At 35.6% G+C, this 13,416-nt stretch overlaps 2 protein-coding genes across 2 annotated transcripts; both read left to right on the top strand.

Moving 5' to 3' along the window:
• The first annotated feature begins 3,079 nt into the window (after positions 1-3,079).
• On the top strand, positions 3,080-6,343 carry LOC104225040 (low-temperature-induced cysteine proteinase-like). Its single transcript, XM_009776800.2, has 5 exons — positions 3,080-3,621; positions 4,645-4,880; positions 4,963-5,103; positions 5,280-5,726; positions 5,872-6,343. Exons 1-5 carry the CDS (start codon positions 3,123-3,125, stop codon positions 5,968-5,970), a joined length of 1,422 nt encoding a protein of 473 aa, XP_009775102.1. The 5' UTR covers positions 3,080-3,122; the 3' UTR covers positions 5,971-6,343.
• A 462-nt stretch (positions 6,344-6,805) lies between these two features.
• On the top strand, positions 6,806-8,488 carry LOC104225041 (probable carbohydrate esterase At4g34215). Its single transcript, XM_009776801.2, has 2 exons — positions 6,806-7,584; positions 8,229-8,488. The coding sequence occupies exons 1-2, from the start codon at positions 6,928-6,930 to the stop codon at positions 8,478-8,480; spliced, it is 909 nt and encodes a 302-aa protein (XP_009775103.1). The 5' UTR covers positions 6,806-6,927; the 3' UTR covers positions 8,481-8,488.
• The last annotated feature ends 4,928 nt before the right edge of the window (positions 8,489-13,416 follow it).

Here is a 13,416-nt window from a genome sequence, read left to right as displayed (position 1 = left end):
ATGGCTTGTATGCTCAATATTGACCCTCGTTATAATCCGGTCATGACTAAGAAAGAAACCAGAGTCAAATAATAAATGATAAAGTTATAAAACTTTGAAAGGTCGGTTTAGTCCGTAAAGTCGAATCATCCGGACTTGCTAGCTAATATCAGCCTATCATTACTTTCAAAATTCTGAGGAGAAATATGATTGCTGGTATACCAAATTGTCTCGGAGGTCTCGGTAAATGCAATCTTAATTCAAGATGATAAATGGCTTGAATTAGCTAGGGGGCTCAGAGCAAAAATATTGATTTAATGATCGATTCTTAACTCGTGATCAAATCCAAGAAAAGTATACATCCCGAGAAAACTGAGCTAGATGTGTCAGTCTCGGATCTACTGCTGATATCACATACTACAAAAACAACTACAGGCTCTTATTGAGAAATATCATTTCCGGATCAAATAGTCTCGGGATCGAGTCATCCCTTATTTGGGTGATCCCTAATCTATTATTAATTAGAATAAAAATGAGGTAAGCTCGACTAATTTAATTTGGAATTGGCATAATAAATTCCTTGATTACTTGCAGAATGGGATTTACCCAAAGACAAGCACGCTCTCGACAGCTTTGAGTGCATCTCATCATGTACTGCCTTGTTGAAGGAGAATTATATTTGAGAATATTCAAGGGTCCCAAAGCTAAAATGACATAAGGACCCAGACAAACAGAATATATTATGCGAGAAATTTATAAAGAAAGCAGTGAATATTACTCCGGTAGTAAGGCCTTAAATCGAGAACTCATCAAAGCCGGTATGACTAACTCAAATCAAGATATGGCATGATCGTCGACAATATTTTGGAACCTCCGTAGTTCCCGGACAGAGTAAAAAATATTTGATAAAAAGAGCTCCGGTATAGTCCTTATGTTGGAACTAGACCATTTGAAAGTCCATCAACATCGAAATTAGCTAATACTATCGTGGACTATTAAACTGGGGACTGTCAAATTATGATTCCAGCATTTGAGTTCTCATACCTCAAAAGTAGAACACTAAGGAGATTACTTATACTTGAAGATTAGTTAGTTTAATCTGACTTTATAAGAAGTGATATAAACAGTCAATTGCCTTGGGAGATAGAATTCCTAAGAGTATTTCGATATTATTTACCATCATCTCAACTCAGTTAGTTGTCTTGCTCGTATCAAATATAAATACTTGAAATAGTGTTGTAACATTTACTCAGTTGTTACAAGTCTTCCAAAAGTAACAACTGGATTGAATAAATGCTCATAATGGACCCATAATTCAAGAAGAATGGTTACTTAGATTTAACCCTATAAATAGACACATTTTATCACTGTTGTGATAATCTAATTTTCTTCTCTACAATCCTTTAAATTGTAATTCATAGCATCTTGCTCCCAAGTTAGCCATAGTTTGGCCCTTCAAGTTCTGTTTGGCTCATCATCCTATCAAAGATCATTCAATAAGAATTATTTTCTCTATGCTTTATTTTTATTATATTATCAGTCATTGAATTTATTTTTCACTTCTCTATCACGTTGTATTAACGAAAATATGTATCTTTCGGATCGAATTGATTGCTTTTTTTGTTGTTGTTGGTGCGGAAGATAAATATCATTAATTAAACATATGCGTACAAAGAAATTGGTGTCCAAGTTGCACCATATTACAAACTAAGCTATTACTAGTAGTGACTATATTGTTTGTGGTATTCCTAATGGAACTATCATCACAACAACTAGAGGCGGACTTACAACCATGCTTGAGGGGTTACGTGAACTTGTTAACTTCGGCAAAAACTCTATATATACATAGCTGTATATACGTTGGGGACCCCTTAAATATTTTTTTGGCACCCTCATTAACAAAATTATGCCTGCAGCAATGGTCCGCTTCTAAGAATAAACCTTGCTCCTTGTCACAAGACGCGGGTTCAAAACTCGCCTGGTGCCCCGTTATTCTCAAATTCTGGGTCCACCTTTGACAACAACATAAGGAGGTTGATAGTAGCTGATGTGCAATCGTGTGTCCATTTGGTGGTTCCTTGCTGCTCCTCCCAACTGGGTACATCATGGTGATCTTCTAAGGCACATGATGTCGATGGTATTGAGCGCATAATTGGTAGCATTTGCTTATTAGCTTTTAAAATTGGTCTAACAGAAAGTGGTGGATAGAATTTGTTTGTGATCCGTCATATAAAATTTATTACTTTAACGTTGAAAATCATTTTCCGGGTTAAACAAACAATATATTATGATTACTTTATAGGTGATTGTAAAAATGTTTTATGCCGTGAATGAATAGAAATAAAGCTCAAAGACAAAAACAATTCCCCTCCTCACCAACCAAAAGCTTTTCTTCCTTTCATTCATTTTGGCCTTTTCGCTTCTTTTCGTTTTCTTCTTCGCCGCCTGTACTTGTCATTTTTATTAGATCTGACTTTATCCTTTAACTTCTTATCCCATGCATTCCACATGCTAGTTCCCTCCCCCCCTCTTTTTTTACGGACAAAATACAAAATAGATTAGTCGGTTAAAATTAATTATATTTGCTATTCAAAATATATATATATATCAACTATTACTTTTAGGAACAGCTAAAAATATACTTTTTTTGTTTCAATTTATTTGAATCTATTTTTTTTAGTATGTGCTAAAAAGAATGAGCCCTCTTTATATTTAAAAATAATTTACTTTTATGCAATAATTTATATCTACATAAAATATGTATTTTATTTTATATTATAAGTTTAAAAATTTTCTCTGATTTTTAAAACTCCCTACCCAATCAAATAAAATTACATAAATTGAAATAAAGGGAGTATATTTTTTTCACCGTGGTAGTTGCCTCTCAAAAGAATTTTTTGTGTTTAACCAACTTCTCCCTCATTTCCTAGTTGCTTCCTATTTCTAATTTCTTTCTCTTTCCTATTCAATCTTCTCCTACAAGTAATTTACATATTCAACTATCTTATCTTTTCTGTATAAACAATTAAATAATGCACCTTTCCAATTGTCCAAAATATCCCTACTTTTCCATCCCTTTATAATACTGTTCTTTCTCCACTTTTTCCAATTCCCTTCCTTACCTCAGTACTAAACAACCAAACATGGCGATTCATACTTCCACTCTCTCCATCTCCATACTTGTAATGCTCATGTTCTCCGCCGTATCATCATCGGCGGCGGAGGACATGTCCATTATAAGCTACAACGAAAAACATCACACGAACGGCGAGTCAACGGTCTGGCGAACAGACGATGAAGTCATGTCTTTATATGAATCTTGGCTAGTTGAACATAAGAAAGTGTACAACGCCTTAGGAGAAAAGGACAAACGGTTTCAGATCTTTAAAGATAACCTTAGATACATCGATGAACATAACTCTGTGCCCGATAAAAGTTACAAGCTGGGTTTGACCCAGTTTGCAGATTTGACCAACGAGGAGTACAAGTCCATCTACTTGGGTACTAAGCCCGATGGTCGTAGCAGGTTGTTAAATACCCAAAGTGACCGTTATGCCCCTAAGGTCGGAGATAGTTTGCCGGATTCCGTTGACTGGAGGAAGAAAGGTGTTCTTGTTGACGTCAAAAATCAAGGGCAATGTGGTATTTTCCTTTTACCCTCTGCCTTGACTCTGCACCTGTTGTTTTTGTTTTCCTTTTTGTTCGTACTTATTTTCTGTTTAAAGTTTGTCCATGCTTTCTTTACTGATGGCTTTGATGGAAATTTGGAAACTTTAGTAGTTTGATAAGGTAAGATATTAAAATAATCACAGAGTCATGAGTTTTAATCTAAGATCAATTTTAATGGCAAGTTCAGTTGACCCTGCATTATTGTAAATTTTAGCTTAACATTAAGTATGATTAATTAGGTCAGCACGATGAAGTTGACAACTTTTGCTCCAATTTCCGCATCTAATTGTGGCAATATAAGTAATGCTTTTTTCCCTTGGACAAAACACTAGTTTCCGGAATTGAGCTATTTTATTCAATTTAAAATGAAAATTTTCTGTTTTAATGTATTAGAACTATAAAGAAACCGAAACATTAAGTAAACTTCGGATTGATCTGTGTTTTTCGGGAGTTTAGTTGTTAGTGGTCTAATTTTCGGTTTAAATGCAGTTCTTAATATTGGATAGGCATTTTGGCACTTTTCTTGGCTGTCGCTTCTCTTACCTTAAAATTAAAATTATGGAGTACCTACCAAGTTCAAGATCTTATGGTTGTAAATTGAATTTGTAAAAGGGGTTCTTCTTCGTTTGCTCTGAGATCCTTCTTTTAGCTCGCTCCTTAAATATTTACTAATCAGTGGTTTGTAGCTCCAACCGAGTGTCTATCGGAAACAAACTCTTTACCCTTCTAGGGTAGGGGTAAGGCTGCGTCACTTGTGTGAACTCACTGGGTTTGTTGTTGGTCTGTAGTCCGATATACCCCCATCAAACACCCTTGGAGTTGTTTCACTATGTCTAGTTGTGTCAATTGTTTTGGCAAATTATGCAGCCTTGATTGATTGGATTATCTTCCATTTTATGCATAAGTAAATGCTGAGGAAAAAATGATATGTTTATATCACATAAAGCAACTAATAATTTTCTTCGTAATTGGTGTTGCAATTGGGAAATGAAACAGGGAGTTGTTGGGCTTTCTCAGCAGTTGCTTCAATTGAAGCAGTAAACAAGATAGTGACAGGTAATCTGATCTCGTTATCTGAACAAGAGCTGGTAGATTGTGATACGTCCGATAACCAAGGCTGTCAAGGGGGTCTAATGGACGATGCCTTTAAATTCGTCATTCAAAATGGAGGAATAGACACTGAGGAAGATTATCCTTACAAAGCCAAAGATGGAAAATGCGACCAAGCAAGGGTCAGTATGGTGTTCTCTGTCTTAAAGGGATTATAGGAAATGAACTAAATACAAGTTGTGACTATTAATATTTTGTTTGCAGAAAAATGCCAGGGTTGTCACCATCGACGGGTATGAAGATGTTCCTGATAATGATGAAAAGGCACTGAAAAAGGCCGTTGCTGGTCAACCCGTCAGCGTTGCTATCGAAGCTGGTGGCAAAGACTTCCAGCACTATAAATCGGTATTACTTCAGATTTGCCTATTGTCAGTAAAGTTGTTTTCTTTTAATCGAATTAGCTAGTGTTTACACAGGCTCAACAAATATTTCTGTATTTTCAAAGTTACAGTGAGTTCAGTATTAAAATTTTTAAATGTTGATCCTATTAAGTTTAAATGTTGGATCCGCCTATGCCCCAGGGTATCTTTACCGGAAAATGTGGTGCAGCAGTGGACCATGGTGTGGTTGCAGTAGGGTATGGTAGTGAAAATGGCATGGATTATTGGATTGTGAGGAACTCGTGGGGTGCTTCGTGGGGTGAAAAGGGCTACCTCAGGATGCAGCGAAACATTGGCAACCCCAAGGGTTTGTGTGGTATTGCTACGATTGCTTCTTACCCTGTAAAGACAGGCCAAAACCCTCCAAAACCAGCTCCATCTCCTCCACCAGTCAAGCCGCCCACTCAATGTGATGATTATAACGAATGCCCAGCTGGAACGACGTGCTGCTGTGTCTACGAGTACTATAAATACTGCTTTGCTTGGGGTTGTTGTCCCATGGAAGGAGCTACTTGCTGTAAAGACCATAACAGTTGCTGCCCACATGATTATCCTGTCTGCAATGTTAAAGCAGGCACCTGCTCAATTGTAAGTGATCTCTGCTTGTTATTGTTAGATTGTCCCGCATTGGTTGAGGGGAAGTGTTGTTGTCTCCTTATATAGTCTTCGGCAAGTCTTTTTAACAGTTAAGGTTGTTTCCTTTACTTATGGAATCATGTTTTTGTTGATACAGAGCAAGAACAACCCACTAGGAGTCAAAGCAATGCAGCACATTCTGGCCAAACCTATTGGTACCTTCGGAAATGAGGGAAAGAAGAGCCCTTCTTCTTGAAAATGTCTCTGTGGGATGAGAGAGCAAATTTGAGCCAATTGAGAATGTATAAGTTCATGCTACGGCTTGATGTCTCTCATTTGGTACACTGAATTTGCAAAACCTCATTTCCAGCTGAAAGTTAGGTGATCCAAACAAAGATGGCTGATGATGATTTCTGTATAGTGCTTCTTTAGTGCTTGAAATGCACTGAAACAAGACTGAAGAAGAGATTATTATTCTGCTATTTCTGATTTATGTAAATAGTCCTTATTATTCCTTCATCAGGATGATTAATGTGCTACTTTCACCAATGCAGTTTATTATTCCATGTGGTGCTTGTACTTTCCTTTCACTAATAATACCAAAAGACTATAATTTCCACACCTTTCAAGACATGAGTTTTCTAAGTTCTAATCTTTTCTGCAAATTTGTTTAAGCACCATATAACTATGCACAATTAATTGCTCTTTTGGTCTCTCTCTATAATTGTGTGGTGTTATGGTTCATTTGTTTGTGTCTAGTTTTAATTAATTGGTTCACTCTTTCACAGTCTCACTCCTGGAGATAAACCAGCAGACAACATTTCTTTATCACTATATCTTATACTATACCTAACCTCTAATCTTCCTGTTACATATGGCATTTCAGAAATTGTTTTCTTGAGAAATTATTAAAGTGTCAGTAAAATTATTTTTTCATTGTTATGTTACATTAAAAAAAAAAAAAAACCAGGCAATATTAGTAGTTAATGCTTTTAGTGGCTTACCAAAGAAAGCACTTAAAATTCATTTCATTTGTCCATTTCTGCTGATGAAATTGGCAAAATAGCTATCCTACTCAAAAGTTAGTATAATCAACCAAATATGCATACACAGAACGTGGACATTACTTTCCCCAATAAACAAATACAAGAAGATTCAAAGCTAACACTTCAACCTGCTATTTTCTCATCCTAGATAGAGTCAACACTACAATATGTTGCCAGGTAAGAGCCAAGAAGTTATATTGATTGTTACATTAGTTGTGTTTTTCTTTAACATAAGTTGGGTGATGAGTCCTGTTAAAGTGAAAGAAAGCCACAAAGGTGGCAATAAGAATTTACAAGTGTTCATATTAGCAGGACAAAGCAATATGGCTGGAAATGGAGGAGTCCATAGGCAAATTGAAAGTGGGGTTGTCACCAATCTAAGTTGGGATGGTTTTGTGCCTAAAGAATGTAAACCAAATCCAAAAATTTTACGATTCAATGCAGCTGAAAAATGGGAAAAAGCTCATGAGCCACTGAATTATGGGATTGATTGTTTACGCGCTTGTGGACTCGGACCTGGAATGGCTTTTGCTAATGAGATACTTAAAAAAGATCCTGAATTTGGTGTTATAGGTCTAGTACCTTGCGCTAAAGGAGGCACACCATTACATAAATGGAGACGTGGATCTAGTCCTTATGATTCTTTGATTAGAAGAGCAAAATTTGCTGTCAAAAATGGAGGAAATATTAGGGCATTATTTTGGTATCATGGGGAGAGCGATGGTAAATCAAAGAATACATCAAGTTTGTATAAGAAAAACTTGGATAACTTCTTTCAAGACTTGCGTAGTGACTTACATGCTCCTACCCTCCCCATTTTCGAGGTACATTTAGATATCACTATAACAATCATTCTTCATAACAACATTTTACTATAACGGTTAAATTTTCTTTGGAATTAATTTTTCATGTTATGTTATAATATATGTTCACTATAACAGTACTACACTATATTTGCTAAAAAATATTGGAACAAACGAGACTGTTATACAGAGGTTTGACTGTACTCATTATGATCTTCAATATTTATAACTTATATACACTGACACTGTTCATCTTTTTTACAATATTTATGCATAACACCTATTGTATATGTTAACTGCATCATTTTCCAAGTTACCAATCCCGAATATTATGGATGAATGCCTGTAATTACTTTTTTGGTGACTGAAAATGTAAAATTCTTTTAAACTACTAGTGTCTAGTGTGTTAGGAATTGCATATCAACTTTGCTCTTTTTACCGTCAAATTTTTCACATTTTCCTAAAGGCTTTTTGTGGTTTGTTGCAGTTTATTTTATGCTCTCTCCAACAGGGAAGAATGTCACTATTATTATTATTTGGAGAGTCACATAAATTTTCTTCGATTTCTAATTTTTAGACATATTTTATTTATTTCTTACTAAAATTGTGGTTTATAATATTTTATTTGCAGTTTCTTAGACTAATTGTTACTACAATATATACAGGTTATCATACCATACCCAAAGGAACCATTCGTAGGGCCATATATAGAAGAAGTGAGAGCAGCTCAATTGGGAATTAACATCTCAAATGTGATAAAAATAGATGCAGAGGGACTAGAATTGGGTTCAGATGGCCTTCATCTCACTACCCCTGCCCAAGTTCAACTTGGTCATATGTTTGCTCATGCATTTCTCAGATTTAATAATTTTCCCTTTCTAAATAGATATGTTTTACCTTTTAATATATTCTCTTAATTTTTTCAGCATTACACGAAATTCAGAACCCTTGTGTATGTTGCTCCTTCTGAGACATGTTTCTAAAATTCATGAATTTCTTTTCATTTATCCGGTCTCTATTGTTCTTAAACAGGTCATATGAAATCATAAAAGAGGAGAGTCATTGACATGACATGGTTAAAACAAAACCGTTAGCCACTCATATTATCTACTAAAAATTGGGTTGGATAATGAATTTTTTAAAAATGGGTCAAATATGGATAAGAACCATATTATCCATTTAGAAAATGAATAGTCAATGCGTTTAACTTTTTCATTTGCAACACCTCAAATTGGGGGTTCCTCAAGTTTGGGAGACTAGGAATTCTCCCAAAAGTGATCATACTCATGAAGCATGGATAATATGGTTACCCATATTATCCGCCGGTTAACCCATTTTTTATCCGTACTAAATATGGGTCGGATCGGATAATTCATCCTTTTTTTTATTACCCGTTTTCGACCTGTCCCATATCCGACCCGACCCGCCCGTTTGCGGACGTAACCAACACACAGTTATGTATGATATCTATAGTTGATAAACTGTATAAACTAAAAAATATTGACTTGCTAGAAGCTGAAACAGCAGAAGTGAAACCATACTCATTAATTAGCGAACATTTGTTGACCAATGATTCTGGATTTTCTTGTCTTTGTACCATAGGCTGCTACTACTTTACTCTCTCCAAATGTGTAGAGAGACGAATTGCGAATTTCTCGCTCTCTTCCAATACTTTATTATAGAGATTTTATTTTCGAGTCTGTTTTTTGCCTTGAGTTTATTCTTATAATGGCTTCTTAATGATTTCGAATAGTTGCTTTTACATGAGCATAAAATGTGGATAGATTTTTCAAGACTTTCCAAGAGCTGAATGATTAAACTTAAATTTTTTCTGTTCCTTTTAAAATTTCTTTATACAACTGGTGATGATAATGTCAAGGAAAAATAGACTACAAAAACTTTCAAATTGGTAGATACAACTTAATTATAACTAGAGGTGGACCTACATGGGAGTAGAAGGGTCACCGGAACCGGTTTGTTTCGGCAAAAATCGTGTATGTATATTTGTATATATATCAAGGACCTCTTAAATATTTTTTATGTACCCCCTAAAACATAAAAGTTGGATTGCTCTGCTGGTTTATCATACTGCATTTACTTCCCCCCTTACAAGATTACTTGGCTTCAAGATCTAACACCAGCACTCCTCGTTCTTTTTCTTCTTTGAATTCAAGATAGTGTACTATACTCAATTTGGGTTTTTTTTTTTTTTTGCGTTCATGAACAATAATTTAGCACTAGTACATAGTGGTCAACTGCTATGCAAAATAGTCTAAAACTCCTTTTGAGAAACATGCTTCCAGACATCGAAAATGTAATAGAGAGACAAAAGGATTAAAGGAAATTGGAAGGGGATAAGATATTCCATTACCAAGAAGTCAATCACCATCTTTATCATAATAACTAAGTTTATAAGCATTATCATTTTCTTGACATGTATAAAAGAAGTAATTCATCAAAGTTTTCTCCAAAAACAGTAATAAAATTTTCCAAAAAACCCTTCTGCCTTCAAGGATTGCTTTGGAAAATATCAGACATCCGTCGATTCAACGGTAACGATTGAAACTTTGCTTGGACTGCTTAACAGACCTTTAATCTTGATCTTATTAACTAAGTGTTTGATATTTTTGAATATCCTTTTGGTCACTAACTCATAGTCATTAATTTTGTAAGGAGTTAGCATGCCAGATTTTGTCATTACTAGCTGACATGATAGTGGTGCCCCCACTACGCTCAAATCTTGAGTCCGCATCTGCTATAACCGTAACAAACTTCAATGCCTCTAACGGTTTCTGTTGTAGGATCAAAATAATCAGGTGTCATGTGGCTAATAATCAGGAGTTTGTTAAGACAGTTATATAGCTTCAGTAGTATCACACACCAAATCACACTATCACTTTCTCTCTCTCTATCTCTCTCTCACATCTTTCTCTCCTCTTCTTTCTCTTGGTTGCCGCCATGGATGCAAAATGTGTTTCCCATTACTTTGGTTTGGTTTTCTTTTTTCTTTATGGCATTTTCGTAGAGGTTCTCACTAAATTCGTATCTACCAGCAAGAGCTGTAAAATAGGTTTCTACGCGCTTGGTGGTATACTGTTATGCTTCGCTATCTTTTTCAATGCAATAAAGACTTACTAGACACGTAGATTTAAAAATCATATACCTGCACATTTTGGAAAGGTATGCAACTTCTTCGGACCACTTGCTGCAGCTTTTTTTGGATGGTTTCTTAATCGATGCCAGACATTGGTTATTTGCGTTAAACATCAGTGACATCATTGGGAATCTGATATTTGTTCTTATAAGTCTTCAATCGAACTTAGATTTTGGTGCTTTGAGCATGGTGTGGGGGTTGTTCATAGAGTTAGCTTTACGGGACTATCATGGATGGCAACCATGGTTAGCATCCATTTTTAGCTTAGTGGTATGGGTAGTGAAGTGCGAATATGAGGCTTGGTTTTTCGGTCGACGAGGGACCCCGACGATACGCCGCCATTGGAGGAGATTTCTATGAGTATTGACTTAAGATATCAACTTGCGGAAAAGGAGAGACAACTACGGGCTATTCAAACAAGTTTAGAGGATGCTCAGGTAGAAATTGGCAATCTAAAATTAGTGCAAGTAGAGAGGGACGAGGAGATCATGAGTCTATAGGCTCAACTGGAGGCTTCAGTAAATCAACGTGAGAATGAGAAGATGGAAGCTGAAAGAAGGTTAGAGGCTGAGAGGGTGGAAGCTGAAATAAGGTTAGAGGCTGATGGGTGGAAGTTGAAACAAGGTTAGTGGGCTGAGAGGGTGGAAGCTGAAACAAGGTTAGTGGATGCTCAAAAACAGATTAGCAATCATCAATTAATGGGAGAAGAAAAGGACAAGGAAATCACGAGTCTAAAGGCTCAACTAGAGGCTTTAGAAAATTAACATGAGAATGAAAGCATGGAAATCGAAAAAAGGTTAGAGGCTAAGTGGGTGGAAGCTGAAACAAGGTTAGAGTTTAAGAGGGTGGAAGCTGAAAGAAGATTAGTGTCTGAGAGGGCGGAAGCTGAAAGAAGATTAGTGTCTGAGAGGGTACAAAATATCAAGAGAACAATATCACAAAGAGGCAAAAACAAGTGACACACTAACACTTGTCCCGAAAAGTTCTCCTCCTTAACAAGACTCTCAAACCCCTTATGGATAGATTGTAGAAGCTCATCTCCGTTTGTGGATGTACGTCAATTGACCGAACCACGTTAAATATTTGTATCTCTTTTGGTATATTTCTCTTTTGTTATCTGATTTATCATCGTTGAAAGTATGCTTTACTAGCTTCCGCATGATACCTTATTATTTAGATCCTAACAAGTGGTATCAAAGCCTTGGTTATTTATCCTAATTATCACGGAGTGGAGGCGAATATGAGCAAGATGGTATGTTTAAATGTGAGCAATTATAATATTTGGAGAAGCGAGATGAAAGATTTGTTGTTCGTGAAGAATATGCACCTACCCATTTTTGTAACTCATAAACCTGAAAATATATCTTATGAAGATTGAAATTTCGAGCACCAACAATTATATGGATATATATGGCAATGGGTTGAAGACAATGTTTGCAACTTTACTGTGTACGAGACACATGCGAGATCGTTGTGGGAAAATCTAGAGACTCTTTATGCTTCAAAAACTGAGAACAACAAGTTGTTCCTACTAAAATTATTGATGGCCTTTAAATACAAGGAAGACAGTTCTATCCTTGATCATATAAATTATTTTCAGGGTGTCCTTCATCAGGTGTCTGGAATGGGAGTTAATTTTGATGATGAGGTACAAGGACATTGGTTTCTTAATACTCTACCAGATTATTGGGAAACTCTTCGTATTTCATTGGCAAATTCAGTTCCTGGTGATAAGGTGACCATTAAATATATCAAAAGTGGTGTATTGAACGAGGAAGTAAGGAGAAAATCTCAGGGTTCATCCTCACAAGTAGATATCTTGGTTATAGAAAAATGGGGGAAAGATAGAACAAGAGGTTTGAGGAATAGAGGTACAAACAGAAGTAAGTCAAGGTCCAAATACCATAATATTGCATGCAACCATTCTAGCAAGAAAAGGCATACTAAAAGGTTCTTCCACAAGTTGAAACAAGGCATTAGATAAGGAAATAAAGTTTAAAATAACGAGAACAATATTGCTGCTATTGTTCGAGATGACCTTTTTGCTTATGATAAAAATGTCATCAATTTGGTATCCCATGTGACGAGCTAGATAGCAGATTCTGGATCTACCTCACATGTCACGCCAAGAAAAGATTTTTTCTCAAAAATCCAAATTTGAAAAGTTTGTTCAAGACATACGTACTGAATTGAATTCTTTTCTGCTTCTTATTGTTGTTGTTATTAACTATATGTATAAATGCTTAATTGCTTTAGCTCTTTTATTTCTTAATTTACACATAGGTTTAATATTGTTGTTGTGTTCTATTTCAAGTTATTTTTGCATAAGATAATAATCCTTAATCAAAATGGATTTAAGTTATATATACTAATAGTGTAAAATTATTTAAGTTACTAATGCAATTTAACGTGATATAACATGTTCTCACTCTTTTCCCAACTACCATATATACAAAGTGTTACCTACCATAAGTCTGCCTCTGCTTAAAACCGTAACAAGTTTCAACGCCTCTAACGATTTCTGTTGTTAGGATCGAAATAATCAGGTATCATGCGGAAACTAGTAAAGGTAAATAATCAGGCATTTGTTAATATGGTTATATAACTTCAATAGTATCACACACCAAATCACACTATCTCTCTCTCTCTCTCTTTCTCTATCTTTTTCTTCTTCTTCTTCTTCTTCTTCTTCTTCTTCT

The sequence above is a fragment of the Nicotiana sylvestris genome, chromosome 4 (assembly GCF_000393655.2).
Source record: "Nicotiana sylvestris chromosome 4, ASM39365v2, whole genome shotgun sequence".
NCBI lineage: Eukaryota > Viridiplantae > Streptophyta > Magnoliopsida > Solanales > Solanaceae > Nicotiana > Nicotiana sylvestris.
The sequence above is the reverse complement of the archived record's forward strand: the minus strand, read 5'-3'. Positions and strand labels throughout refer to the sequence as shown.

Excerpts from the sequence above, each read along its gene's own strand:
- LOC104225040 (XM_009776800.2), top strand. The coding sequence starts at position 3,123 with ATGGCGATTCATACTTCCACTCTCTCCATCTCCATACTTGTAATGCTC. Across the intron at positions 5,104-5,279 it reads ACTTCCAGCACTATAAATCG|GGTATCTTTACCGGAAAATG; the intron begins GTATTACTTCAG and ends CCTATGCCCCAG. Across the intron at positions 5,727-5,871 it reads AAGCAGGCACCTGCTCAATT|AGCAAGAACAACCCACTAGG; the intron begins GTAAGTGATCTC and ends TTGTTGATACAG.
- LOC104225041 (XM_009776801.2), top strand. The coding sequence starts at position 6,928 with ATGTTGCCAGGTAAGAGCCAAGAAGTTATATTGATTGTTACATTAGTT. Across the intron at positions 7,585-8,228 it reads CTACCCTCCCCATTTTCGAG|GTTATCATACCATACCCAAA; the intron begins GTACATTTAGAT and ends CAATATATACAG.